The sequence below is a fragment of the Sinocyclocheilus grahami genome, unplaced genomic scaffold (assembly GCF_001515645.1).
Source record: "Sinocyclocheilus grahami isolate Dianchi unplaced genomic scaffold, SAMN03320097.WGS_v1.1 scaffold5.1, whole genome shotgun sequence".
NCBI lineage: Eukaryota > Metazoa > Chordata > Actinopteri > Cypriniformes > Cyprinidae > Sinocyclocheilus > Sinocyclocheilus grahami.
In genome coordinates, this window is record NW_015505184.1 from 2,924,788 (window position 1) to 2,947,193 (window position 22,406).

General features: G+C 37.5%; 1 protein-coding gene across 2 annotated transcripts in view; it reads right to left on the bottom strand.

Moving 5' to 3' along the window:
• cdh12a (cadherin 12a) overlaps nucleotides 1–22,406 on the bottom strand; it is a 64,689-nt gene that overhangs the window by 36,980 nt on the left and 5,303 nt on the right. The window contains exons 2-4 of one of the 2 annotated variants that reach the window (XM_016271125.1): nucleotides 14,826–15,216; nucleotides 9,593–9,644; nucleotides 1,808–2,050 (exon numbers count right to left, since the gene is read on the bottom strand). In XM_016271125.1, coding sequence (XP_016126611.1) covers nucleotides 1,808–2,050; nucleotides 9,593–9,644; nucleotides 14,826–15,176 — 646 coding nt within the window. In that variant the 5' untranslated portion in view covers nucleotides 15,177–15,216. Of the gene's footprint in view, nucleotides 1–1,807; nucleotides 2,051–4,608; nucleotides 4,729–9,349; nucleotides 9,645–14,825; nucleotides 15,217–22,406 lie in introns of both variants that reach the window. The other variant, XM_016271132.1, reaches the window with a different exon arrangement.

A 22,406-nucleotide genomic window follows, 5' to 3' on the forward strand; every position in this document is an offset into this window, starting at 1 on the left:
TGAATGACACTGTCATTCATGTTAATCAAACAACAAAAGAGATAAAATCTCTCACTGTTCTTGACTAAATCAGTTTTGTATATATTGTTATACAGTACATTGTTACCGTGAAATAAAATGACTCATCGTGATATAAGATTTTGGTCATGTCGCCCACCCCTACTCCATCCCTAATCAAAACAAGCTTATCAATGTCTTCAGGATCACTAGACAGACAGGTGAGTTTGGTCACGTTTGGAACTAAACTCTCCAGGAAAGTGGACAGAGTTGAGAACCCCTGGTGTAAAGCATGCCACCACTGGACACTGGAGCAGTGGAAACATGTTCTATGGAGCGATGAATCACGCTTCTCTGTTTGGCAGTCTGATGGGCGAGTCTGGATTTGGAGGATGCCAGGAGACAGTCACCTGTCTGACTGCATTGTGCTAACTGTAGTGTTTGGTGGGGGAGGAATAATGGCACAGTTTTTCTGGCGCTGAGCTTTTTAGGGATGTATTTAGAAGACAATGTCATTAAAGTCCCTGTTGGTGTAATGGTCAGGTGTCCCAACACTTTTACAGTGTATATAAGGATAGGTTTTATATAGGTTTTAATATAAATATGTACTTAACCACATTAGATAGCACTATGATTTCATATAAATATGAATATATAAAGACCAGAGAAATATCTTTCATGTTTTATCAAAATGTCATAACTTTATTTTTTTAAATGAATGGTGATGTATGTGGGACTTTACCAGTCATTTAGCCTGCTTAAAACCCGCCCCTTCACTACCAACTGCAATCTTGCATTCATTTTTGAGTGCATCACCCACATCTCAGAATCCATTAAACAACCTATATTCCCATCCTACATTTATTTTTTCTTTGTGGATAATCTGTTACACTCGAAAGTGCGTCACAGTATACCTTAATCTGGCTAGCACCATATTTAATTTTTGACAGGAATGAAAATGAGTCTCTGGGGGATAGAAGTACAGTGTGTTTAAATTACTGTACTGTTGTTAAACAAAATACTGATCAGCTGACAAAATGTCTTTCAAAAAATAAAAAATAAAATACTGCGTGCCATTGTAAAGACTGTAAATCTATCCCTCACAGACTTGTTTTCACCTGCAATTAATTCAATAAGAAGTCTAAGACCTGACTAAGGTCTATATGAAAGAAAATGTTTTTATTGTGACTACGTATTGCTCAGTTCTCGTACTCTCTTAGTTGTATTTGTCATACATCTGATATTCAAACATTTTCTCACAAGTGTATGTACAAAAAATGCAAGTAAATGTGAGTAGGCTGCACACTGTCTCACTGCACTAGAATGCAAATCTAAATAATGGGCTTTAAGTAATCAATTCAAAAATGTTGTTCAGAAATATAAGAGTCAGAACAGTTGTTTTGCTCAGTATTTGCTGTAAGATTAAGCATTTGGGATTAGTTATCAGACTTGCTGGCCAGCTGGTCCCCAGCCTTACCAGCTGAAACGTGCCCAAAATCCTTCTAAAATCATCAAAACAGACAAGCTTAGCTTGCTTGGCCAGGCTGGGAGACCAACTAACCACCTTAGGCTGGTTTAAGCCATTTTTCAGCAGGGTTAAATCAGTGCAGTTAATTACTAGGAGCAACAGACTAATGTCTAATGTCTTTTACTGACCTTGAATATGTGGACAATAAAGAAGAAGAGTTCAGATCGTCACATCAAGAATGAACGGCTCTCATCTTACTTTAAAGCAACATGCTTTGAGGCCAAGATTTTCTCACAGTATCAAACATCCAACCATCTGGGACATAATGAGAAGTGAACTCACCGACGGGTGACATCTCTGGGACGCTAGCCGAGTATGGGCCCTCCAGGAACCTTGGCTCATTGTCATTGATGTCCTGGACTTTGATAATAAACTCCGACTCGGGCTCTAAGGGTCTGCCTGTGAGCACGTCCACTGCCTGCGCTCTCAGTGTGTAATAAGGCTTCTCTTCTCGGTCCAGGCTCCTTAAGGCATGGATGTCTCCAGTGCTTGGCTCGATCGTGAAAATAGAGCCAACTCCTTCACCTGACGTAAAACACAATCATGTGGGTTCACCATTTCTTATTCTCTTCTCAAGAGCAACATAAACCAGAATTTCCATTATACTCCGGCCACGATCATTTCTATGAATGCATCTGCTGTGCTGTCCACCTGCATGATGCAGTGAATTACAGTAACACCTGAGTGTTTCATCCACATCAGGACTCGGGAGGATCAATGACGCTGACTGACACTTAATCAACTAAAGTGTGAGTCCTCAAATAGATATTTGTAACTCATGATATTCATTCTTACTGATACTTGTGTGCTATCAATCTATCACTGGCCTCGTGCTTATGAACTCCATGACCTTTCTCCTCTGGTTAGCATAATATAAGACAGCACTGACATTGATCAATGAGCAGAAAACCCCACGAAATCTGTTTTTCCCAGTAAGCATCAATCAATATCATTATTATGTTATTACTATAAGGTGTGTAATTAGGTGTGGAATCTCAGTACATCAGCAAAATAGGCATTTATAATGTATTTATGTGCATATTTATTAAGTGTTGATTTGAAAGTAAACTAATTACAGAGAAAAAACATGTTTATTTTTGAATGTCCTTTACAAAGACTACAGACTCATGTACACACAGTAGAAGAGAGCAGTGCTCTCTACTGGTGAAACATATGTGCAGCATTCTCTATACACATGTAGACACAAAGACATTTATTCCACACCTGCATGCACACATATCTCTCATATATATCTCAAATATTATGTTGATCAAATCAAACGTTTTCTGCTAACATTAGGCTGAAAGGAACAGTGCACCCAAAAAATTAGGCTTAAAGGAACAGTGCACCCAAAAATGAAAATTTGCTGAAAATGTAGGCTACTCACCCTCAGACCATGCGAGATGTAAATTAGTTTATTTACACAAACACACAGCTTTAGGCTTCACAAGACATTAATTGATGGACAGAAATGGATTACTTGTGGATTATTGTGATGTTTTTATCAGCTGTTTGGACTCTCATTCTGACGGCACCCATTCACTGCAGAGCATCCATTGGTGAACAAGTGATGCAATGCTACATTTCTCCAGAGTAATTTATTTTGTTAGCACATTTTCCTTTTGGGTGAACTATTCCTTCAAAAAACGTGTAATGATATGCTTTTGTACATTATGTACAATTTTAATAGCATATAATGCAAATGACAAAGCACAAAACCATATGTATTCATAGAAAACATTTTCATAACTAAAGTCGTGATACTATATGCATAACGTATTTAACAGGCAGCACACGTAAGAGGGATTCAGCCACCTTATAGTCTGACATCATGCATAGCTGCGATATAAGTACTGTAGACAGAAAAAAAGTTCCTGCATATTAAATAGCAACATACAATAATTCGGACTTTTTGTGGTGGGAACTATAGTATTTAGTGCTCAGTACACTGGATTAATACATGAGTAATTAGCAGGCCTACTAATGTAAAACGTGCATGTAATTATTTCCTTGAGCAACGTTGTTATTTTTAGTCCTGTACTGACAAAATACATAATATGTGCAATATAGATGCTACTCACACTGTCCAGGACAATCAATCTGTTGTTTTGTTTTTCACATCTCAGCGGAAGCCTTAACAAAAAAAACAATCAGTTAATTTTAGTTAGATACAAAAAACAAAATATTACGTACATATGTAACTTTCTTGATCTCTACATTTGTGAAATTAATGCATGGAAATAATGCACTGCATTGTGTGACCACAAACTAATTTCTATAGTGTTTAGAAATATTTCAGAACACCACACACTCTCAGCAAAAAGGTACAAAAGCTGTCACTGAGGCAGTATACCTTTTTTACTAATTTACCTCTAAATGTGCATTTTAGTTCCTTAAAGTTGCATGCTAATAGCTAAAGTGTACAGATTACATAGATGGTACATATTAGTACATTTTAAAAGAGTACTCCCCCAGTGACAGCTTTTGTACCTTTTTTAATTAGAGTGCATGATGCCTGATTGGAATTGCAATATAGCTATGTATCTTATTAACATGGACTGAAAGAGGGAAGGTGCTGTTTTCAGCACTAGACACCTGCAGACACCTTACACTACGTCACAAAGAGATAGATGTACGTGTCTGTATCACATAAATGCGTGCACACACACACACACTCTCACTCACACACACGTCTGGTCAGCTATCCTTGTGGGGACTCTCCATAGACGTAATGATTTTTATACTGTACAGACCGTATATTCTATTGCCTTACACCAACCCTACCCCTAAACCTACCCCTTACAGGAAACTTTCTGCATTTTTAGATTTTCAAAAAACTTAATTCTGTATGATTTATAAGCTTTTGTACCCGTGGGGACCACTCACTCACTCACTCACACACACACTCACTCACTCACTCACTCACTCACACACTCACTCACTCACACACACTCACCCACACACACACACACACACACACACACACCAAAGACAAAGCAGCAAAAAGGCATTGGGCAGAAGGGTGTGCAGAATGCAAAAGATCATGTGTTAAATACAACAAACCCCAAAAATAAATCTTTCACCTGTCTTGGGGTCAACAGAGAAGTAGGGCTGCCCATGAAGGATGCTGTACACAATCCGTGCGCTGTTTCCATAAGTAGGGTCATCAGCGTCAGTGGCGGTTATTTGCGTCACATATGTACCTGATTACAAACATGAAAGAGACCATAAGAGGCAATAAAATGACACTAGAATTGCCACATGCAGACAATAATGATGAATACAGACCATAGACTCTTAAGACACTTCTCGATAAATGCAATTGTTCTTAGGATCGTACTGCAATTGTAAACAAGCATACATTGTGTAACAGAGTTATGGTTTATGTTTGTCTCAATTTGTTTAATCATGTGTCAGCCAGAGGAGAAATGGCTCCTTGCTGAGTCTTGCTTCCTCCAAGGGTTTCTTCCTCATCAGCTTAAACATCTCAGAGAGTTTTTGCTTGTCAGGGTCGCCTCTGGCTTGCTCACTAGTGTTTGTAAAGCACTATTCTTTGTAAGCTGCTTCAGAACAGTATGTATTAAAAGCAGTATATAAATAACAAGCATACAAATATACAGTCTATGGACCTCTTAATGATTGAATCCAGTTGTTTCAATCAGACCCATTGCCACAGGTGTATAAAATCAAGCATCTAGCCATACAGTCTGCATTGACAAACATTTGTGATAAAAATGGATTGTTCTGAAGAGCTCAGTGAATTCAAGTGTGGTACTCTGATAGGATGCCACCTTTGCAATAAGGCTGTTATTTCATCACTGCTAGATATTCCACAGTCAACTGTAAGAGGTATTACTGGAAATTGAAAGCATTTAGGAACAGCAGCACCTCAGCCATGAAGCAGGAGATAAAATCACTGAATGGGGTGACCGAGAGCTGAGGTACATAGTGCGTAAAAGTCACCAACGCTCTGCTGATTCCATAGCTAAAGAATTCCTAACTTCCACTGCATTAATATCAGCACAAAAACTGTATGGTGGGAGTCTCACATCACCATGTACAATGCTAAGCGCTGAATGGAGTGGTGTAAAGGCCCATTCACACCAAGCACGATAACTATAAAGATAACGATAAAGATATAGTTCTAAAAATCGTTCTCAATATTAAAGAATAGCAGAGTCCACACCACAGCTATATCGATAAAGGCACAGAGAAACGATTTTGTTGGAATCATTTTCAGAAGGAATTGTGACCCTGCCTGTGAAAACCCAGCTAAAGTCTTTTTTTGTGATTTACTGTTTTCTACATAAAACCATCCTTCATAAATATGTAGAGCATTTTGTGAAAATATAACCTTTACATCTTTAATATTGACTGAGTAAGACCATGTCAAAAATTGAAACCATAGTGAAATTAATGGTTGAAATCAAACTTTGATGCTTGTTATCGATCTTGTTAATTCGATTTTGAGACTTTAGCCTGGATTTCACAGACAGGGTCACATTTTTTCCAGCTGATGAACGATACAAACATTGACAACCAATCAGAATCCATCTTGCAATAACGAGCTCGAGAATTTAAAGCAGCAGACGCATGTGTACTTAGAATAAACAGACGATATAATTAGCTGGTGTGGACGCTAATATCGTTATCTTTATAGGTATCGTTCTTGGTGTGAACGGGGCTTAAAGCTGGGGTTCTCAACTCTGGCCTTCGAGGTCCTATTTCCTGCAGAGTTTAGCTTCAACCTAGGGGTGAGCAATATACTGGTAGACATGATTAACTGGTAGAAATTTGTCAACCAGTAGAGATTTTGGACTATCGTCTCTATCGTGATTACACACTCCCGTGACGTTGCTGCGCTATGTGGTCATGAAAATGTATAGCTTGCACACGTTATAAAACATTGCGGTTTAAAAATAAGTGAGTTTAATAAGTAAAATAAGTTTTGAGCTGTCTGAGAGACTGTTTTTGAGCACTGTCAGAGAGGTGCGCAGGTGAAGACACTGCTCATAGAGTGCGGGAGTATTGAACGTATTGAGTTTTGAGTTTTTTGCTGCTTTATAGGCCTTGAATGGTTAAATACACACACTTGTGTGTGTGCAAGTATTCTTGTAAACACAGTAATTTAGGTCTTAAAGGGGTCATATGATGCAATTTCAAGTTTTCCTTTCTCTTTGGAGTGTTACAAGCTCTTGGTGCATAAAGAAGATCTATAAAGTTGCAAAGACTAAAGTCTCAAATCCAAAGAGATATTCTTTATAAAAGTTAAGAGTCAGCCACGCCTACCTAAAACAGCTCGATCTAACACGCCCCCACATACCTACGTCAATATGTGGAAATATTAGCATAATGCCGCCCAAATGTGCATGCAAAGAAAGAAGGCGTGGTCTCAGGAACAGCAGTCGTGTTGATAGTAATGCGCAGAGTAACGTGTCGTGTGTGTGTGTGTGAGGGGAACAGGCTCACATCACAGGAGAGTGAACTGCCTGTCAGAAATCATAGCACGTCAGCTGTCTTAACCGCAGCTTGTGTACTGCATCATCACTGTGTCTGTCACGCGACTCTGTTGCCCTTTCGGTCTTGAACTGATGGTAAAATTAACAACATTATTAACTGTCTTGATATTTACTTTGAAAGCTTGAAGCTCGCGATTATGGTAAGGGGCGTTACATTTCCGACGCGTGCTTGTGGTGTTCGGCCAATAACAATGCACTGGGTCAGCTTGCTAATTAGAGCAGACTGCGCTTGTCAAAGGAGGGGGCTTTGTTGAAAACGACGTGTTTGAGAGAGGCGGGGCATAGAGAACCTACACTAATGTACAGTATTTAAAAAATAATGTGTTTTTTGAACATTAAAGCATGTCAACATATTCTGTTACACCAAAATACACAAAATAATTATCTTTAAAATAGCATCATATGACCCCTTTAAGTGAAAGCAAACAGCTGAGAAAGAAAACACATGTGTAACAGTATATTGGATCTGGGCAGCTCTTAAAATGAAAGCATTTTTTATGAATGACACTGTCATTCATGTTAATCAAACAACAAAAGAGATAAAATCTCTCACTGTTCTTGACTAAATCAGTTTTGTATATATTGTTATACAGTACATTGTTACCGTGAAATAAAATGACTCATCGTGATATAAGATTTTGGTCATGTCGCCCACCCCTACTCCATCCCTAATCAAAACAAGCTTATCAATGTCTTCAGGATCACTAGACAGACAGGTGAGTTTGGTCACGTTTGGAACTAAACTCTCCAGGAAAGTGGACAGAGTTGAGAACCCCTGGTGTAAAGCATGCCACCACTGGACACTGGAGCAGTGGAAACATGTTCTATGGAGCGATGAATCACGCTTCTCTGTTTGGCAGTCTGATGGGCGAGTCTGGATTTGGAGGATGCCAGGAGACAGTCACCTGTCTGACTGCATTGTGCTAACTGTAGTGTTTGGTGGGGGAGGAATAATGGCACAGTTTTTCTGGCGCTGAGCTTTTTAGGGATGTATTTAGAAGACAATGTCATTAAAGTCCCTGTTGGTGTAATGGTCAGGTGTCCCAACACTTTTACAGTGTATATAAGGATAGGTTTTATATAGGTTTTAATATAAATATGTACTTAACCACATTAGATAGCACTATGATTTCATATAAATATGAATATATAAAGACCAGAGAAATATCTTTCATGTTTTATCAAAATGTCATAACTTTATTTTTTTAAATGAATGGTGATGTATGTGGGACTTTACCAGTCATTTAGCCTGCTTAAAACCCGCCCCTTCACTACCAACTGCAATCTTGCATTCATTTTTGAGTGCATCACCCACATCTCAGAATCCATTAAACAACCTATATTCCCATCCTACATTTATTTTTTCTTTGTGGATAATCTGTTACACTCGAAAGTGCGTCACAGTATACCTTAATCTGGCTAGCACCATATTTAATTTTTGACAGGAATGAAAATGAGTCTCTGGGGGATAGAAGTACAGTGTGTTTAAATTACTGTACTGTTGTTAAACAAAATACTGATCAGCTGACAAAATGTCTTTCAAAAAATAAAAAATAAAATACTGCGTGCCATTGTAAAGACTGTAAATCTATCCCTCACAGACTTGTTTTCACCTGCAATTAATTCAATAAGAAGTCTAAGACCTGACTAAGGTCTATATGAAAGAAAATGTTTTTATTGTGACTACGTATTGCTCAGTTCTCGTACTCTCTTAGTTGTATTTGTCATACATCTGATATTCAAACATTTTCTCACAAGTGTATGTACAAAAAATGCAAGTAAATGTGAGTAGGCTGCACACTGTCTCACTGCACTAGAATGCAAATCTAAATAATGGGCTTTAAGTAATCAATTCAAAAATGTTGTTCAGAAATATAAGAGTCAGAACAGTTGTTTTGCTCAGTATTTGCTGTAAGATTAAGCATTTGGGATTAGTTATCAGACTTGCTGGCCAGCTGGTCCCCAGCCTTACCAGCTGAAACGTGCCCAAAATCCTTCTAAAATCATCAAAACAGACAAGCTTAGCTTGCTTGGCCAGGCTGGGAGACCAACTAACCACCTTAGGCTGGTTTAAGCCATTTTTCAGCAGGGTTAAATCAGTGCAGTTAATTACTAGGAGCAACAGACTAATGTCTAATGTCTTTTACTGACCTTGAATATGTGGACAATAAAGAAGAAGAGTTCAGATCGTCACATCAAGAATGAACGGCTCTCATCTTACTTTAAAGCAACATGCTTTGAGGCCAAGATTTTCTCACAGTATCAAACATCCAACCATCTGGGACATAATGAGAAGTGAACTCACCGACGGGTGACATCTCTGGGACGCTAGCCGAGTATGGGCCCTCCAGGAACCTTGGCTCATTGTCATTGATGTCCTGGACTTTGATAATAAACTCCGACTCGGGCTCTAAGGGTCTGCCTGTGAGCACGTCCACTGCCTGCGCTCTCAGTGTGTAATAAGGCTTCTCTTCTCGGTCCAGGCTCCTTAAGGCATGGATGTCTCCAGTGCTTGGCTCGATCGTGAAAATAGAGCCAACTCCTTCACCTGAGAGTGTGTACTTCGCCATACTATCTCCCTTATCCAGGTCAGAGTGAAGCTGATACGTGAAAAGTGACAATGAGAAATCTCACTGGGAGCTGGTGAGTAAATTTTCATTACTGTAATTTACCTGTAAAGATATGCAAATACATGCAAATCGACAAACACAAACCAGACACATTTGTGTTATAAGACATAATCAGTTATAAAACACAAATCTGGCATATCCAATGGGACTATGACAATTTATTCTAATCCATTTACTAAATCAAATTTGGCCTATCCAAACCAATCCTACAGTATTTCAGTCTCTGATCATGTGACTACACGTTGGCTAATGAAGTGGGTGGCATATTATTACCCATACAGTTTGAGGATGTCCAAAGAGAATTGATGTGGATAACTCTGTTATTTATTTTCTGTTAGTGGTTCAACATCATTGATTTATTTACAGCACAGATATTCTTCAGCTGAAAATATAATGGCTGTACTGGAGTTTTTTTTTCCCTTCTTTTTCAGAAAAGATAAAAAACTGCTAAATAAAAGATTACAAAACATAAGGACTCTGTAAGATTATAGAGTGTTGCAGGAAACTGTTATCTTTTCAACTCAGAGGAAGCGTAAGGAAACAGCAAATTCTTCAGCTGGGGTGAAACTGAGTTTGTCTGGAAAGGAAGAATTAAGTTTGAAGTTCTGGAATTAATACTCTGAAAGGAAAACAAAATCACTGATGTAATGTGAAAGGATGCACAATGTTCAAAGGAGGAGCTCTGTCCTGCTAAACCCTGTCGTCCTGCCAAGTAACTAATACAAAATAATGCATTAGATATGGTACAACAGGCTATCAATTGATTCACTTAGCAGATAGCAGATAATCCATGAGCTACAACTCAGCCTTGATAGAGCTAATCTGTGTTGAGTTAGTTATTTATATCACCAAACTTTTATGAATGCCAATGAGGCTAGTAAATTAAAAATACACTATCCTCAATTGGTGACCTCCAGTGGACATATAGCAGTACATGGTCTCACATAATGTGTTTAAAGGTAAGGAGGATGCTTAGTGTTGACAGTAAAATACCAAGAAAAAAAGGCAAGGCTCTCAAGAAGAGTTATTTTCTGCTGAAAAGGTTATACTTGGAAAGAAAATGTGACAGTGGGGTAATATATCCTTACTGCAAAGGGCAAACAAGAAGTGTAACTTGCTTCACATGGAAAAATAAAGACAAAAAGAAAACTTGTCTTTGTTTGATAAAGTACATTGGTAACTTTGTCAGCATTAATGAAAATGTAAGACGTTCTCTGACTGTTAGAAATGAAATGGTTTGTTTGAAATCACAATTTGTATTTCAGAGGACAATTCTTATTCTACTCGGGTCTAATTGTTGGTGTATCTCCAATAGTAATTATAATTTATTAGCAAAATAGCTGTAATAACTCCGCAAAACATTCAAATTAGAATCCAATTAAAGGCTTTCTTGTGACAACCTCTGAAACATTATATATTTGACCACAATTTGCAAATAGGCTGTTCAGTTACAGCTCAAAGTTATACGATCCAGTATTTTTCTACAGTTTACTTCTACTGAGAAAGAACTGACTGTTTAACCGAGCACCCAACATTCTCAAACTTCAAATATTGTTGGAGTTGATGGATAGTCACATTTATTCAAACTGACCCATTCATTTTTAAAGGGGTCCTATTATGCATTTTCACTTTTTCAGCTTTAATTAGTCTGTAATGTTGCTGTTTGAGCATAAACAAAAAAAATCTGCAAAGTTACGAAGCTCAAAGTCCACTTCAAAAGGAGATATTTTATTTAACAGAAATCACTTTTCAAAAACTACAACGAACGACTCGTTTGGACTACAACACATATTTTCCAAATATTATCACAAATATCGACGAATGGGACGAGACCTGGTTGAGCTGCACTAGAGAAGGCAACGAGTGTTATCACTATGTCAGAGACACTTTAGCTTTCCCAATGCAGGCAAACTTAGAGTGGTTACAATCATCCGGGTTTAAATTGCGCTCAAATTGCTTTGATTTTGACGCAATATTTACACTGAAGCTCGCAGGCGACTATGGTAAGGGGCGTGACATTTCCCGACCAGCCGCCAAGTGCTGCCAATCACAACACACACTGGCCCAGCTAACCAATCACAACACATTTCGTATTTCAGAAGGCGGGCCTTCATTTGATATAGGAACTATTCGAGCCGTTCATGCCAGACTGGGGAGAGAGGTGTTGTAATAATGTAAAATATGTGAAAAATAATGTGTTCTTCAAACAACCTAGTATGAGAGCCTGTTCCAGTACACCCCCAAAACAAAATCAAGACTTTGTAAAAGAGCATAATAGGACCCCTTTAAACAAGGTATAACTGAATTGAGAGTAGCCTATAATGTGCAATGCACATTGTAAGCACAAAACACACAATGAAAGAACTACTTCTTTCCCCATTCCGAGGTTTTTCTTGCTTGCTCTAATTAGAGTTTTCCTGTCATGTAACTTTTATGTAACATTTCATGTGTGATGCCACTTTAATTGTGGCGGCAGCTCAAACGTTGCATGATGGAATGCGTTATAATTTCCCATGATGCCACATCTGATCACAGTCTCCCCATATGGCAGGTGTGAAGCCACAACTGCAAAGTTTAAAGTGTGATTATCTAATAAAAATACACTGGGACCTACTATCTTAAGTGTACAACGTGTCAGACAAAACACAGCTGAAAAATATCTAATTAACTGCACTACCAATTTATCTATATTTTTCAGCAGCACAGCAGTTTTACAGTGATCTAATTTTGCTTTACAGTCAAATAAGCTGAGGCAATAATCAAATATGATCTCTTGTAGTCTTTCATTTTAATAGACTGTTTTATTCAGACAGTTCATGTAAATTAATTCATGCAATTTATTACATTTAATGCATTATTTAAATGCATGTTCACAGATCTATTTTAGGCAGAATTTTATGTCCTTTTTTAAAAGAAAATATTTAGTCAAAAGCTGCTGCTTATCACAACATTTCGATGAGAACATTTATGTATCTCCTGAAGTATACTCTCACTCTAATTGACATTCTCATTGTTTTGTGCCAGATAAATGGGGTTGTAAATATAAAATAAATTATATTAACTAGAGCTGAACATATTGAATTCCAGATGAACTGCAATATTCATTTTTAACAATCTTGATTCTTAAAATCAAGATATCACACATCGCTTTTTGGCAGTGGCGCTAGGGAATATACAAAAAAAAAAGTTTACCTTAGTTTGAGGTCCAAATTAAATGTGTTGAGATCCATGTGTTTAAACTGTTCTTGCACACAACGTTTCCACTGTAGTTTGATGCATGTCTGGTTTTGTTTCTTTTTAGTGAACACATACAGCATTCACAAACAAATTACTATTTTGAGCAGATTCTTTTAACACACACACACACACACACACACACACACAGACACACACAAATTCAGGACTTACCATTTGAGTCAGTTTGAATCCTTCACTGAATAAATGCACTGAATATTTACAGTATATACAGCAGTGGACAAATGATTAATTTAGGCTACATATTTTATTATAAACTTCATGGTAGTTTATAATTTAATACTTTAAACTTTAGCTTTAGTTGTGGTGATTAAATAATCTGTTAAATAATATAGAAATTTAACCTGTACATTTTAGGTCATGTTTTAGAATCTGGATATGTTCATAGATACCCATATTTATATTATTCTGTTGAACAGGTTCAATATTAGTTTGTCCGAGAAAGCTACAAGCTAAAAAAAAGTAGCTTCTCCAATACCGCACTGCCATGGTAGTTCATAGTGCATGAATATGCAAATTCATCCCACCCTATTATATGGACCTACATTATTAGTAATGGTTAAGAAAATGATAAAATAACAGTGATGATAAAATGTCAACAATTGACAATTACTGTTAACAATTATTATTTAAATAGCAGCTTGCTCATTTAATGCCAACATGAGCATCATCCATGCAATTCATAAGTAGCCTGTAAGCAATATTCTTCCAGTGACCTGAGTTAAAGGAGGTTATAGCCAACAAACTCTATTTATAGTGACAGGCTAACATGCTTGTTTGCAATTAAACCTTTATTTGCTCTTGCTACTGCTGTTTTTGGGGTTATATAAATCAGAGGTTACAGACAACAGTGTAATTTGGCTGATCATGAGTGAAAAAGAGTGAGTTGTTATTCAGTGTGTTAAAGCAACAGAAGTAGAAGTGGCATGTGGTTGAGAACACACCTGTGACAAGCCCCTGTCTTCCAACGTGCATCCGCACAGACAGCACTCAGTTAGGCCACACTGATTGCACTGGCATTGACTGCAAACTATTCAATTTAGCCCTGATCCCATTTAAGCTGAAGGTGCTCAATCCCAACCTCCTTTGTAGAGAACCTTGATATTGAATTTTCAGCCTGGGATACAATATGGAGCCCTTTTAACCTTCTCCCATTGCTGTGAATACTAATTAAATGGTTTCAGATTATAACATCCACATTTTTATGTTTGACATGTAACAGTTTTGGTGGACCAGAACATGTCCCATAGATATAAAGATGATGTCAGATTGTCATTTTGTTTGGTTCGTCAAACAAAATGACAAAAAAAAATCTGAAGTCAAACTAATGAAGTGAACCACTTTAAAATCACACGAACAGTTTGCAGTTAATAAAAATGCATTTACGTCCTAATTTGCAGATGCTGAAAATGTTTTATTTGCATGCTCTCAGTCGCTACACTTTAATCAATTTCTCTGCTGCTTTGAATAAATTACCTTCGGAGAGCATATTGCATTATTCGCTGCTCTTGCAAATCTGCGGCAATCAATGTCTGTACATTTAGCATACATCTGAATGCACAAATTATATTTACGTATGTATGAATATGCATTTTTCTGCCTATTCCAATGCACTGCAAAAAAAAAATTATTCAATATTATATTTTTATCTTGTTATATGTAATCACGTCTTGCAGTCTACATTGCAACATCTGGTTGCTCAGTTTATGAACCATGTTATGTGGTATATAGAATATTTAGTTTCAAGCAACTCAAAGCTGAGGAAAAGGGAAGGAAAGATGAAAAAATAACTACAAGCTCTAGTTCAAGTCTTTGAACACCCCACAGTTTTATTCCCAATCTATTCTCAATACCTTTGACCCTAAACATCGACTCTGAGAATCAATGTCATCTTACCTTTCCAACATACTGCGGATCAGTACCCATGTATTCCTCCAGAACAAAGAACTGGTTCCAGACCCATCCTCTCTTGACTCTGTGAACTCCCATCATGCCATGTTTCCTATGTGCCATCATGTTCCTGTGCTGCTCCTTCCCCATCCTGCTCTGGGATGAAGAGTGGAGAGGAGAAACAAAGCTTTTGTCTAAGAGGCACCAGAGGAACAGCAGCAGACAGTTCCCCATGAGCATTGGAACAACCTTTAGGTGCAAAGATGGATACAGGTGACTTTTATGGTGACGGCAAAGGAGCGATGAATTCAATATGAAGAACTCCACAAAGCCTCGGCGGAATGCAACAACTAACATCCATGGAATTCCTGGGGCGCTTGAAATTTTTGTGAACCACCTGCAGAAGAAAAGAAGTAACGGCACTTTAAATCAATGAGATTATGAGGATTTGCAGAGGTGTCTGGGTATCATGTTGGCATGCAATGAAAGCAGAAGACAACATCACTGTCTGTTATGTTTTCATCTTTGCAGTGTAAATCTTTGTCTGTTCTGCTATAATGTAATCTCACTTGAAGGGCTTTACAAATGCTGAGCAAATTGGCTCACTCAAGTTCGTTTAGCACATTTAGCACTGGGAGGTTTGAGAAATAAGCATGCAAAAAAAGACTGCAAGAACGAGGGAGTTTGGCAAGAGTTGAACAACTGTTGGCAGACCTCCAGGAAAGTGGTGGATGTGCAATTCTGTGCTCATTTTCAGTGCATTAGTCTTGAAAATGAGGTGGTCCCACTTGAAAAGGAGGGTTGTTTTTGACCTGGCAACACAGATGGTATGTCACAGGAAGCAAAAGCCGGTCCAGATGCTTGGGGTCACAAATCAGACAACTTTCCTCTTAATCACCCTCTAATAGAGAGAACCTGTATAATTATGTACAAGAGGACTATCCATCACTGTTGTACCAAGTATTATGAGAATTAAGATGGTATATCAACCAAAGGCTTTAAAATGTTTTATTGTGTAGCAGATGGAAATATTTTATGTTAATTAATATAACAGTATGAATGGAGGTAACTAATGAGGCCATGTTAGGCAAAAACTTCTTTAAATACTATTGGAGATTCACAGCTGCTTCTAAAGTTACTGGGTGATTGTGTTCCAATCAGTGAATCAATAACAGGCTGGAGTACAAGTAATGGAGCTTATTTATTACTCTAACATAAATACACAATAAAAATATTCTCAAATCAGAAATAAGCTACATTAGACCCATGAGACCCATGTAAATAAAAAAAACAATCACTGGGGTATTCATTGAGTATACAATATACATCTTATATGCAGTAGGGGCTAGTGGAAATGATACAGCACTTCCACCACCACATGCTTAAAATAAAGCCACAATTAAACACTGGTCTTTACTGAATTTTTCTGCAGGTTACACCATTATGCCAATAGGCAGAGACAACTAAACCTTTTTACTAGTCAATTAGTTGCTCTAGACTCAATTCAAAAACACTAATTCATTCATGAATGAAATGACTGTCAAATGAGTCATTCAATCATTCACTCAAACAATTAATCAAAAAACACTGATTCATTTAGGAATTAAACAAGTGACTTGGAATAGCTTACTACCATATTACTGTTAGGCCTACCATTTCTGGAATATTTAGTTAAGCCTACAATAAAAATACTACATAATATGCTAATATGCTATTCAGAACACAGCAACTGTCTTAATGCAATCATTAAACCATTAACTCAACCACTTTTTTTTTTTCTCAAAAAAGCGATTTCATTCAGGGTCAAAGGTCGTTAATATTAGCATGAGGGAGCAGTTGAATCATTTGTTCATCTGATTCATTCAAAACACTGATTCATTAAGAATGCCACTGCTGTGTTGCTCAGAGCAATGGTTACTTCTGCTGTGGCAATATTGTGTCTAAAATCTAATTTTCTCTAAATTAACTTCTTGTTTATTCAACTGTTGTATAAAAGCAATATTACCCAGATGGGGAATCATCGTCTGGCATAATCATGAGTGTACATATGTTAAATAATATCTAGATGCATCATATACATAATATAAGTCATATGTTCATTAAATAAATAAATTGATTAGCTTCTTTTTTATATTAGTAAGGCAATATTTAAACTGTTCGGATAATGATTAGTTTGCCAAATCCAGATCAGCAGGACACAGTAAAACAAAAAATCATGACTTTTAAAAGAAGCACACTGCAGTGATTTCACAGCACTGGCAATGGAGGGACGAGATGAAACAATATTTTCCCATATTCTCACAGGACTTATTTTCTCCCGCCCTCTCCAACCCTTACCTGTTACAGTACATACTGTGCCCCAACTTAATATATTGGTTTAATATTTCTAAAACATGCACCCATCTGACAGAATGGGAGATGAAATATGTTTATATGTTTTAGTTAGAAGTGATTTTATGCTGCAACATGCAAAAAATCTATGCAGATAAAGAGGGCAGGACAATAAACAGTATGAGCTCGTGCCAGACAGACCAAGCAGAGCAAATGATTGCAATACGAATCCCTGGAGACCTCTTGTGTGCCGTAGTAGCGAGATGTCTTATGGTTGGCAGGACATTGTGTCTCTGCAGCAATATTATTATTCCCCATGGAGAAACCTCAGCAATTGTCTCAACACTTAACAAGCTCAAAGACCTCAAGTGCAGTGCACCCAGAAAGAGCACTTTCGGTGTCTGTCCAAAGGTCATCACACATTAAAACTATGCCCTCATTATTTTGCACTTTTATTTTTTTGCTTGTTGACTATGAAAGTTTACTGCCAGTCTGTGGTAAATGAATTAACTGGTGTATTCAGGCTGACGTGATGTAAGGTGATGTGAGTGAACTTTACTCTCTGGGTCTGTTGCTGAATTAACATGCAACTTTCTAGCATGCATCACCCAGCAGATTCACTGAAGTTACACTGTCATATCATGTTAGAAAGAGAGGGCTGTTAAGCAGAGGCTGAGGACTCACAACCACACTAGAGACGTACAACCAAGTGATGTCTCAGAGGAAGAAAACATACTTATATATCACCATTGAAAGTGGTAAATGATATGAAATTATACTCTTAAATATGCTCTCACTACTGTTTTACAAGCCTGACGGCAGTGTGCCTGGGTTATTCAGAGCAGAGAATGATATGCAAATGAAGGAAATCTTATAATTAAATCTTAAAACTTCATTCAACAATGAAAAGTTGAGAGTTCCCCTGTGATTAAAAGTGATTCCAATTACCAATCATGTTAGCTCCGTAAAGCTCATCCAATTGAAAGCCTATCAAGTTTAGACACATGGATTAGGCAGCAGTATGAGAGGATAGCCTGTGTTACTGTAGCATTTGGACTTAAACATTAATAAAAACTAAAACTAAATGGTATATTGATTGTTGTAAACAAACAATTGTATGGTTATTTAGTCAAATCAGATTCTTTGAATCAAGCAAGACTTGATTAAATATTCACTTAATTTGGTTGTAACGTTTATTATTATTTATTAGCTCTAAAAAGGGGAATATTTATGACGAATTATAACTGGTTATGATTCATAATAAATATTTAGATTATATCTTCGAATTAACTGTAGCAGAATCAATATTACAATTATTTGATCTGTCCGTCCACCGAGCAGACAATATAATCATTTATCAATTCAAGGAATATTTATTTTCTGCCCACGGAGCAATAAACTGTCCTTCTTTGTACAGTGCTAGCAGTAATTCAAAATGTAGCGAGGGTTCAAACATTCATTGACTTGGAACTGTGAACAATCCTACGCAGACGCTACATGGTCTTCGTTTGGAACTATTTTTAAGGTAACAAAATGAAAAAAGGGTCTGGCACAGGGGTGGGCAAACTTTTTGACTCGAGGGCCATATCAAGTTTTCCACATTAAGTGAGGGGTGTTAGGGCCTCATAATATGTTTATGACAAATTAAGCTTTGATACTCACTTACTTGTACATAGGCCTACATACAGTGGCGGATTAAGACTCTTTGGTGCCCCTGGGCAACGACACCTAGAGTGCCCCCCACAAAAAATAATTAGATTTAAAAAAATTAATGAATGAATGAAATGTGCTTCATGTGATAATTTAGATTAATTTTTTTTTTACAAATTGTTATAAACTGATCTGATAACAAGGCAACAAAAATCCTTACAAAATTAGGTTACCAGGCGGATTAAGACTCTTTGGTGCCCCTGGGCAACGACACCTAGAGTGACAACCCCCCCTCCACAAAAAATAATTAGGTTAAAAAAAAGAATGAATGAAATGTGCTTCATGTGATAATTTAGATTTTTTTTTTTTTGCACAATTTTATATTAATAAACTGATCTGATAACAAGGCTACAAAAATCCTTACAAAATCAGGTTACCACTTTTTACAGTGTACTCTGAAATTATTATATAATTATATAATTATTATATAATTGATATAATATATTATGATATAAATTATTTATTACTTGTGAACCCACCTCTTACAGGTGTAATCTGGTCTAAGATGTGATATAAATCTGAACTGTATGCAGCAAATTGAAACATTTTATAACTAGTGTAGCCAACTGTTACAGGTATAATAATAATCCAATCTGTTAATCACTTCAGACTCTATGGAAAAAAGAAAGAGTGGATAATCTTTTTAGAGTCATTGTTGTTCTCAGCTCATTCTTCATTCATTTATATTTAATTTACAAAAACATTTTCTAATGTTTTACTCCCTTGTGTAAAAAGGGTGTTTTCAAAAATGCAACAATGAGTGCATGGTCTTGTGTGCAATTACAGTGCTTAACAAATTTATTTGGCCACCACCCAATAGGTTTGTGCCACAGCTGCCCTAAACTAAGGTGATTACCAAAATTACCATCGTTATGTTTCTGTAATGGTTAATCCACCAGTATGTGTAAGATCTTTAGTCAAAGTAGTGTTTCTAATGCTAAAATATAATTATTGTTGGGATTGAATGATTCTAAGATAGATTGCACAAAAGTTTAATTTAAAAGCAAGTCTTTGGGAACAACTATAAACTATTTGGAAGTCAGTAACAACAGAGACTGTGGAAAAGGGCATACAAATTATGCCAGCAAGAATGCAAGCTTTTATCAAGGCCAAAAGGAGGCCATACAAAATAAAAATAAAATAGCCTATTTATATTTTTTGGTTTATTAGTTTTTGGTTATTATGTGTGAATAAAGACTATTTAGTTGTTTAGTTTGTTATTTGCCCAATGATAACACAATTTTTAGTTTTAAACAAGTTTTTGACGAGCGGTCAAATACATTTGTTAAGCACTGTACATAGCTACATATAGTTTTGTGATGATTTGAACTGAAAATAAAACTTACAAACTCACTCGTTTACACTTTGCCCCTTTCTTGATTGCCAATGGCTGCAAAGTACAACGTACGCGCAAGGCTGACGCTCCGTAGCGAATTCACGCATCCATGAGCGAGGCATTTCAGTTGAAGAGACGGGAGTTGCGCGACAGCATGCTGCTATTCTAGGACCTAGAATTTGTTTGAGTAATATATGGCCGTCGAAACGAAAGCGCACGGGTTCACGCAGTAGGATAGCCTATGTGTGAATCTGGCGATAGATCGCGCATCCTCTGTTTCACGCATGAGAGAGAAAAAAAACTTTCAGAGAACTTAGTACGTTCTGATGAAAGGTTAGTCTATGTATAGGCCACGGCTAGATAGACGTTTGAGAATACATAGCTTGTTTTACCGCAGAACATTTGCGTGGTGCCCCCCTGGACGTGGTGCCCCTGGGCACTTGCCCAATTGCCCATATGGTTAATCCGCCTATGTCTACATGGCAGTTCTATTCTTGTACCATCTCTACCTTTTTTATGAGCACTTTATGACACAGATAAGTTGCATTGGTGTACAAGTTGATTGATGTATAAGACACATTACATTCAGAAATAATGTAAAATAAACGAAACGTTTACAAACATTAGAAACATGTTCCCCACACTCCACAAAAAAACCAAAACAAACAAAAAAAACCTGTAAATTTAGCAGTGTTCGGAATAGAAAAAAAGAACGAACTGTAAATTAAAAAACAAACACAAATTATAGTGGCATTCACTCTAAACATATATTATAAACGACCAGCCTAAATATTTAAAGCGAAACTGAAACTAGCAGCGTGGTTGCTGGAAAATGCACAATACAAACTCACTTGCCTTTTCTCATTCGTCACCAATCTAATGTGCGCTTGCCTTGGACATCAGCATGAAGCACGTTTCAGGTGAAAAAAACAAACGCAATTTATAATCCAGGGAAACAAACACTACTATATCAATTTTCATAAAAATGTGTGTGGAAAACAGAAGAGAAAAGCATATCTTTGCAAGAAAAAAACAAAACTTTTATTTTGTATTTGCTGTGTGGCTTGAACACAGCGTCTGTCAAAACCAGTCTATGGTCAAAATAACATATTCTGAAACGTGCCGCGGCGTGGCTGGTGCAAACCAGAGCATGTGAGCGAAGCTTCGTAACCTTAGCCTACCTGTTTATTCATTTATTATGGTGTGTAATAGGGCTGCACGATTAATGCGATATTTAACGCGCATCTTGTCAGAAAGCCGGTTCTGTAATCAGCGGTAAATCTCCATGACCTGCGGGCTTTCACATTGAGCAGCATTAACTACACAGAGCCGTTGTTCACTGATGAGCTGCGCTAAAAATCGCGCGAATATGAACGTGGTTTGGCGCAGCTCGTCAGTGAACAACGGCTCTGTGTAGTTAATGCTGCTCAATGTGAAAGCACCTTTTGCAGCACCATGTTTGCATAGCACATCCTCGTGCTTTCTGGCAATGTGCCGCTTCAGATTCTCCAATATATATCTACTAACTCTCCCCCCACTCCCTCTCAGTTTCTTCTCCCTGCTCATTCTTAACTTAGATTTTTTACCTTACATTTATGTAGAAGGATTGCAACTTCGTTGAAACAATATCTGAACTCCATAACTGCTCTACTATTCTCGATCTCTACAGATTCTCGATCTCGAACAAGCAAATCACCAAACGGCATTCTGGGTTGAGCGAACGGCGCTGAGCGTTTTGAGCGAGCGGAGCGGAATCTTCAGAAAGGCGCTCTGCGCTCTTAAGGAAATATTACCACTCCGCTCCCTCTCCGCTCCGCTCACATGCTCTGGTGCAAACACGAGCATTGACTGGAGTGGCCGCGATCAGCTCCGGTGGGCGAGTCGCAGCGGCGGGATGGTGTAAATCAGGGGTTATAAACCGCACTACAGGCTACAGCGCCATATTGCATCAAATTAGCTATTTTGGACCAACTGCCTCACGGGCTGGATGAAAACGCCAGTATTTTGCCCACCTCTGCAGATTGAGACTCCTATCATTTTTAAAACTCCCTGCGGCCCGCGGGCCATAGTTTGGACACCCCTGATCTGGCAGTCTGGCAGTGACATAATTTCTTGTTTATTTAACTGTTGTAAATTTTGTAGTAAATTATAAAATTTCAACACAGCCTCGTTTTGCAATTTCTTATTTAGCTACAAGACATCAGGAGGAT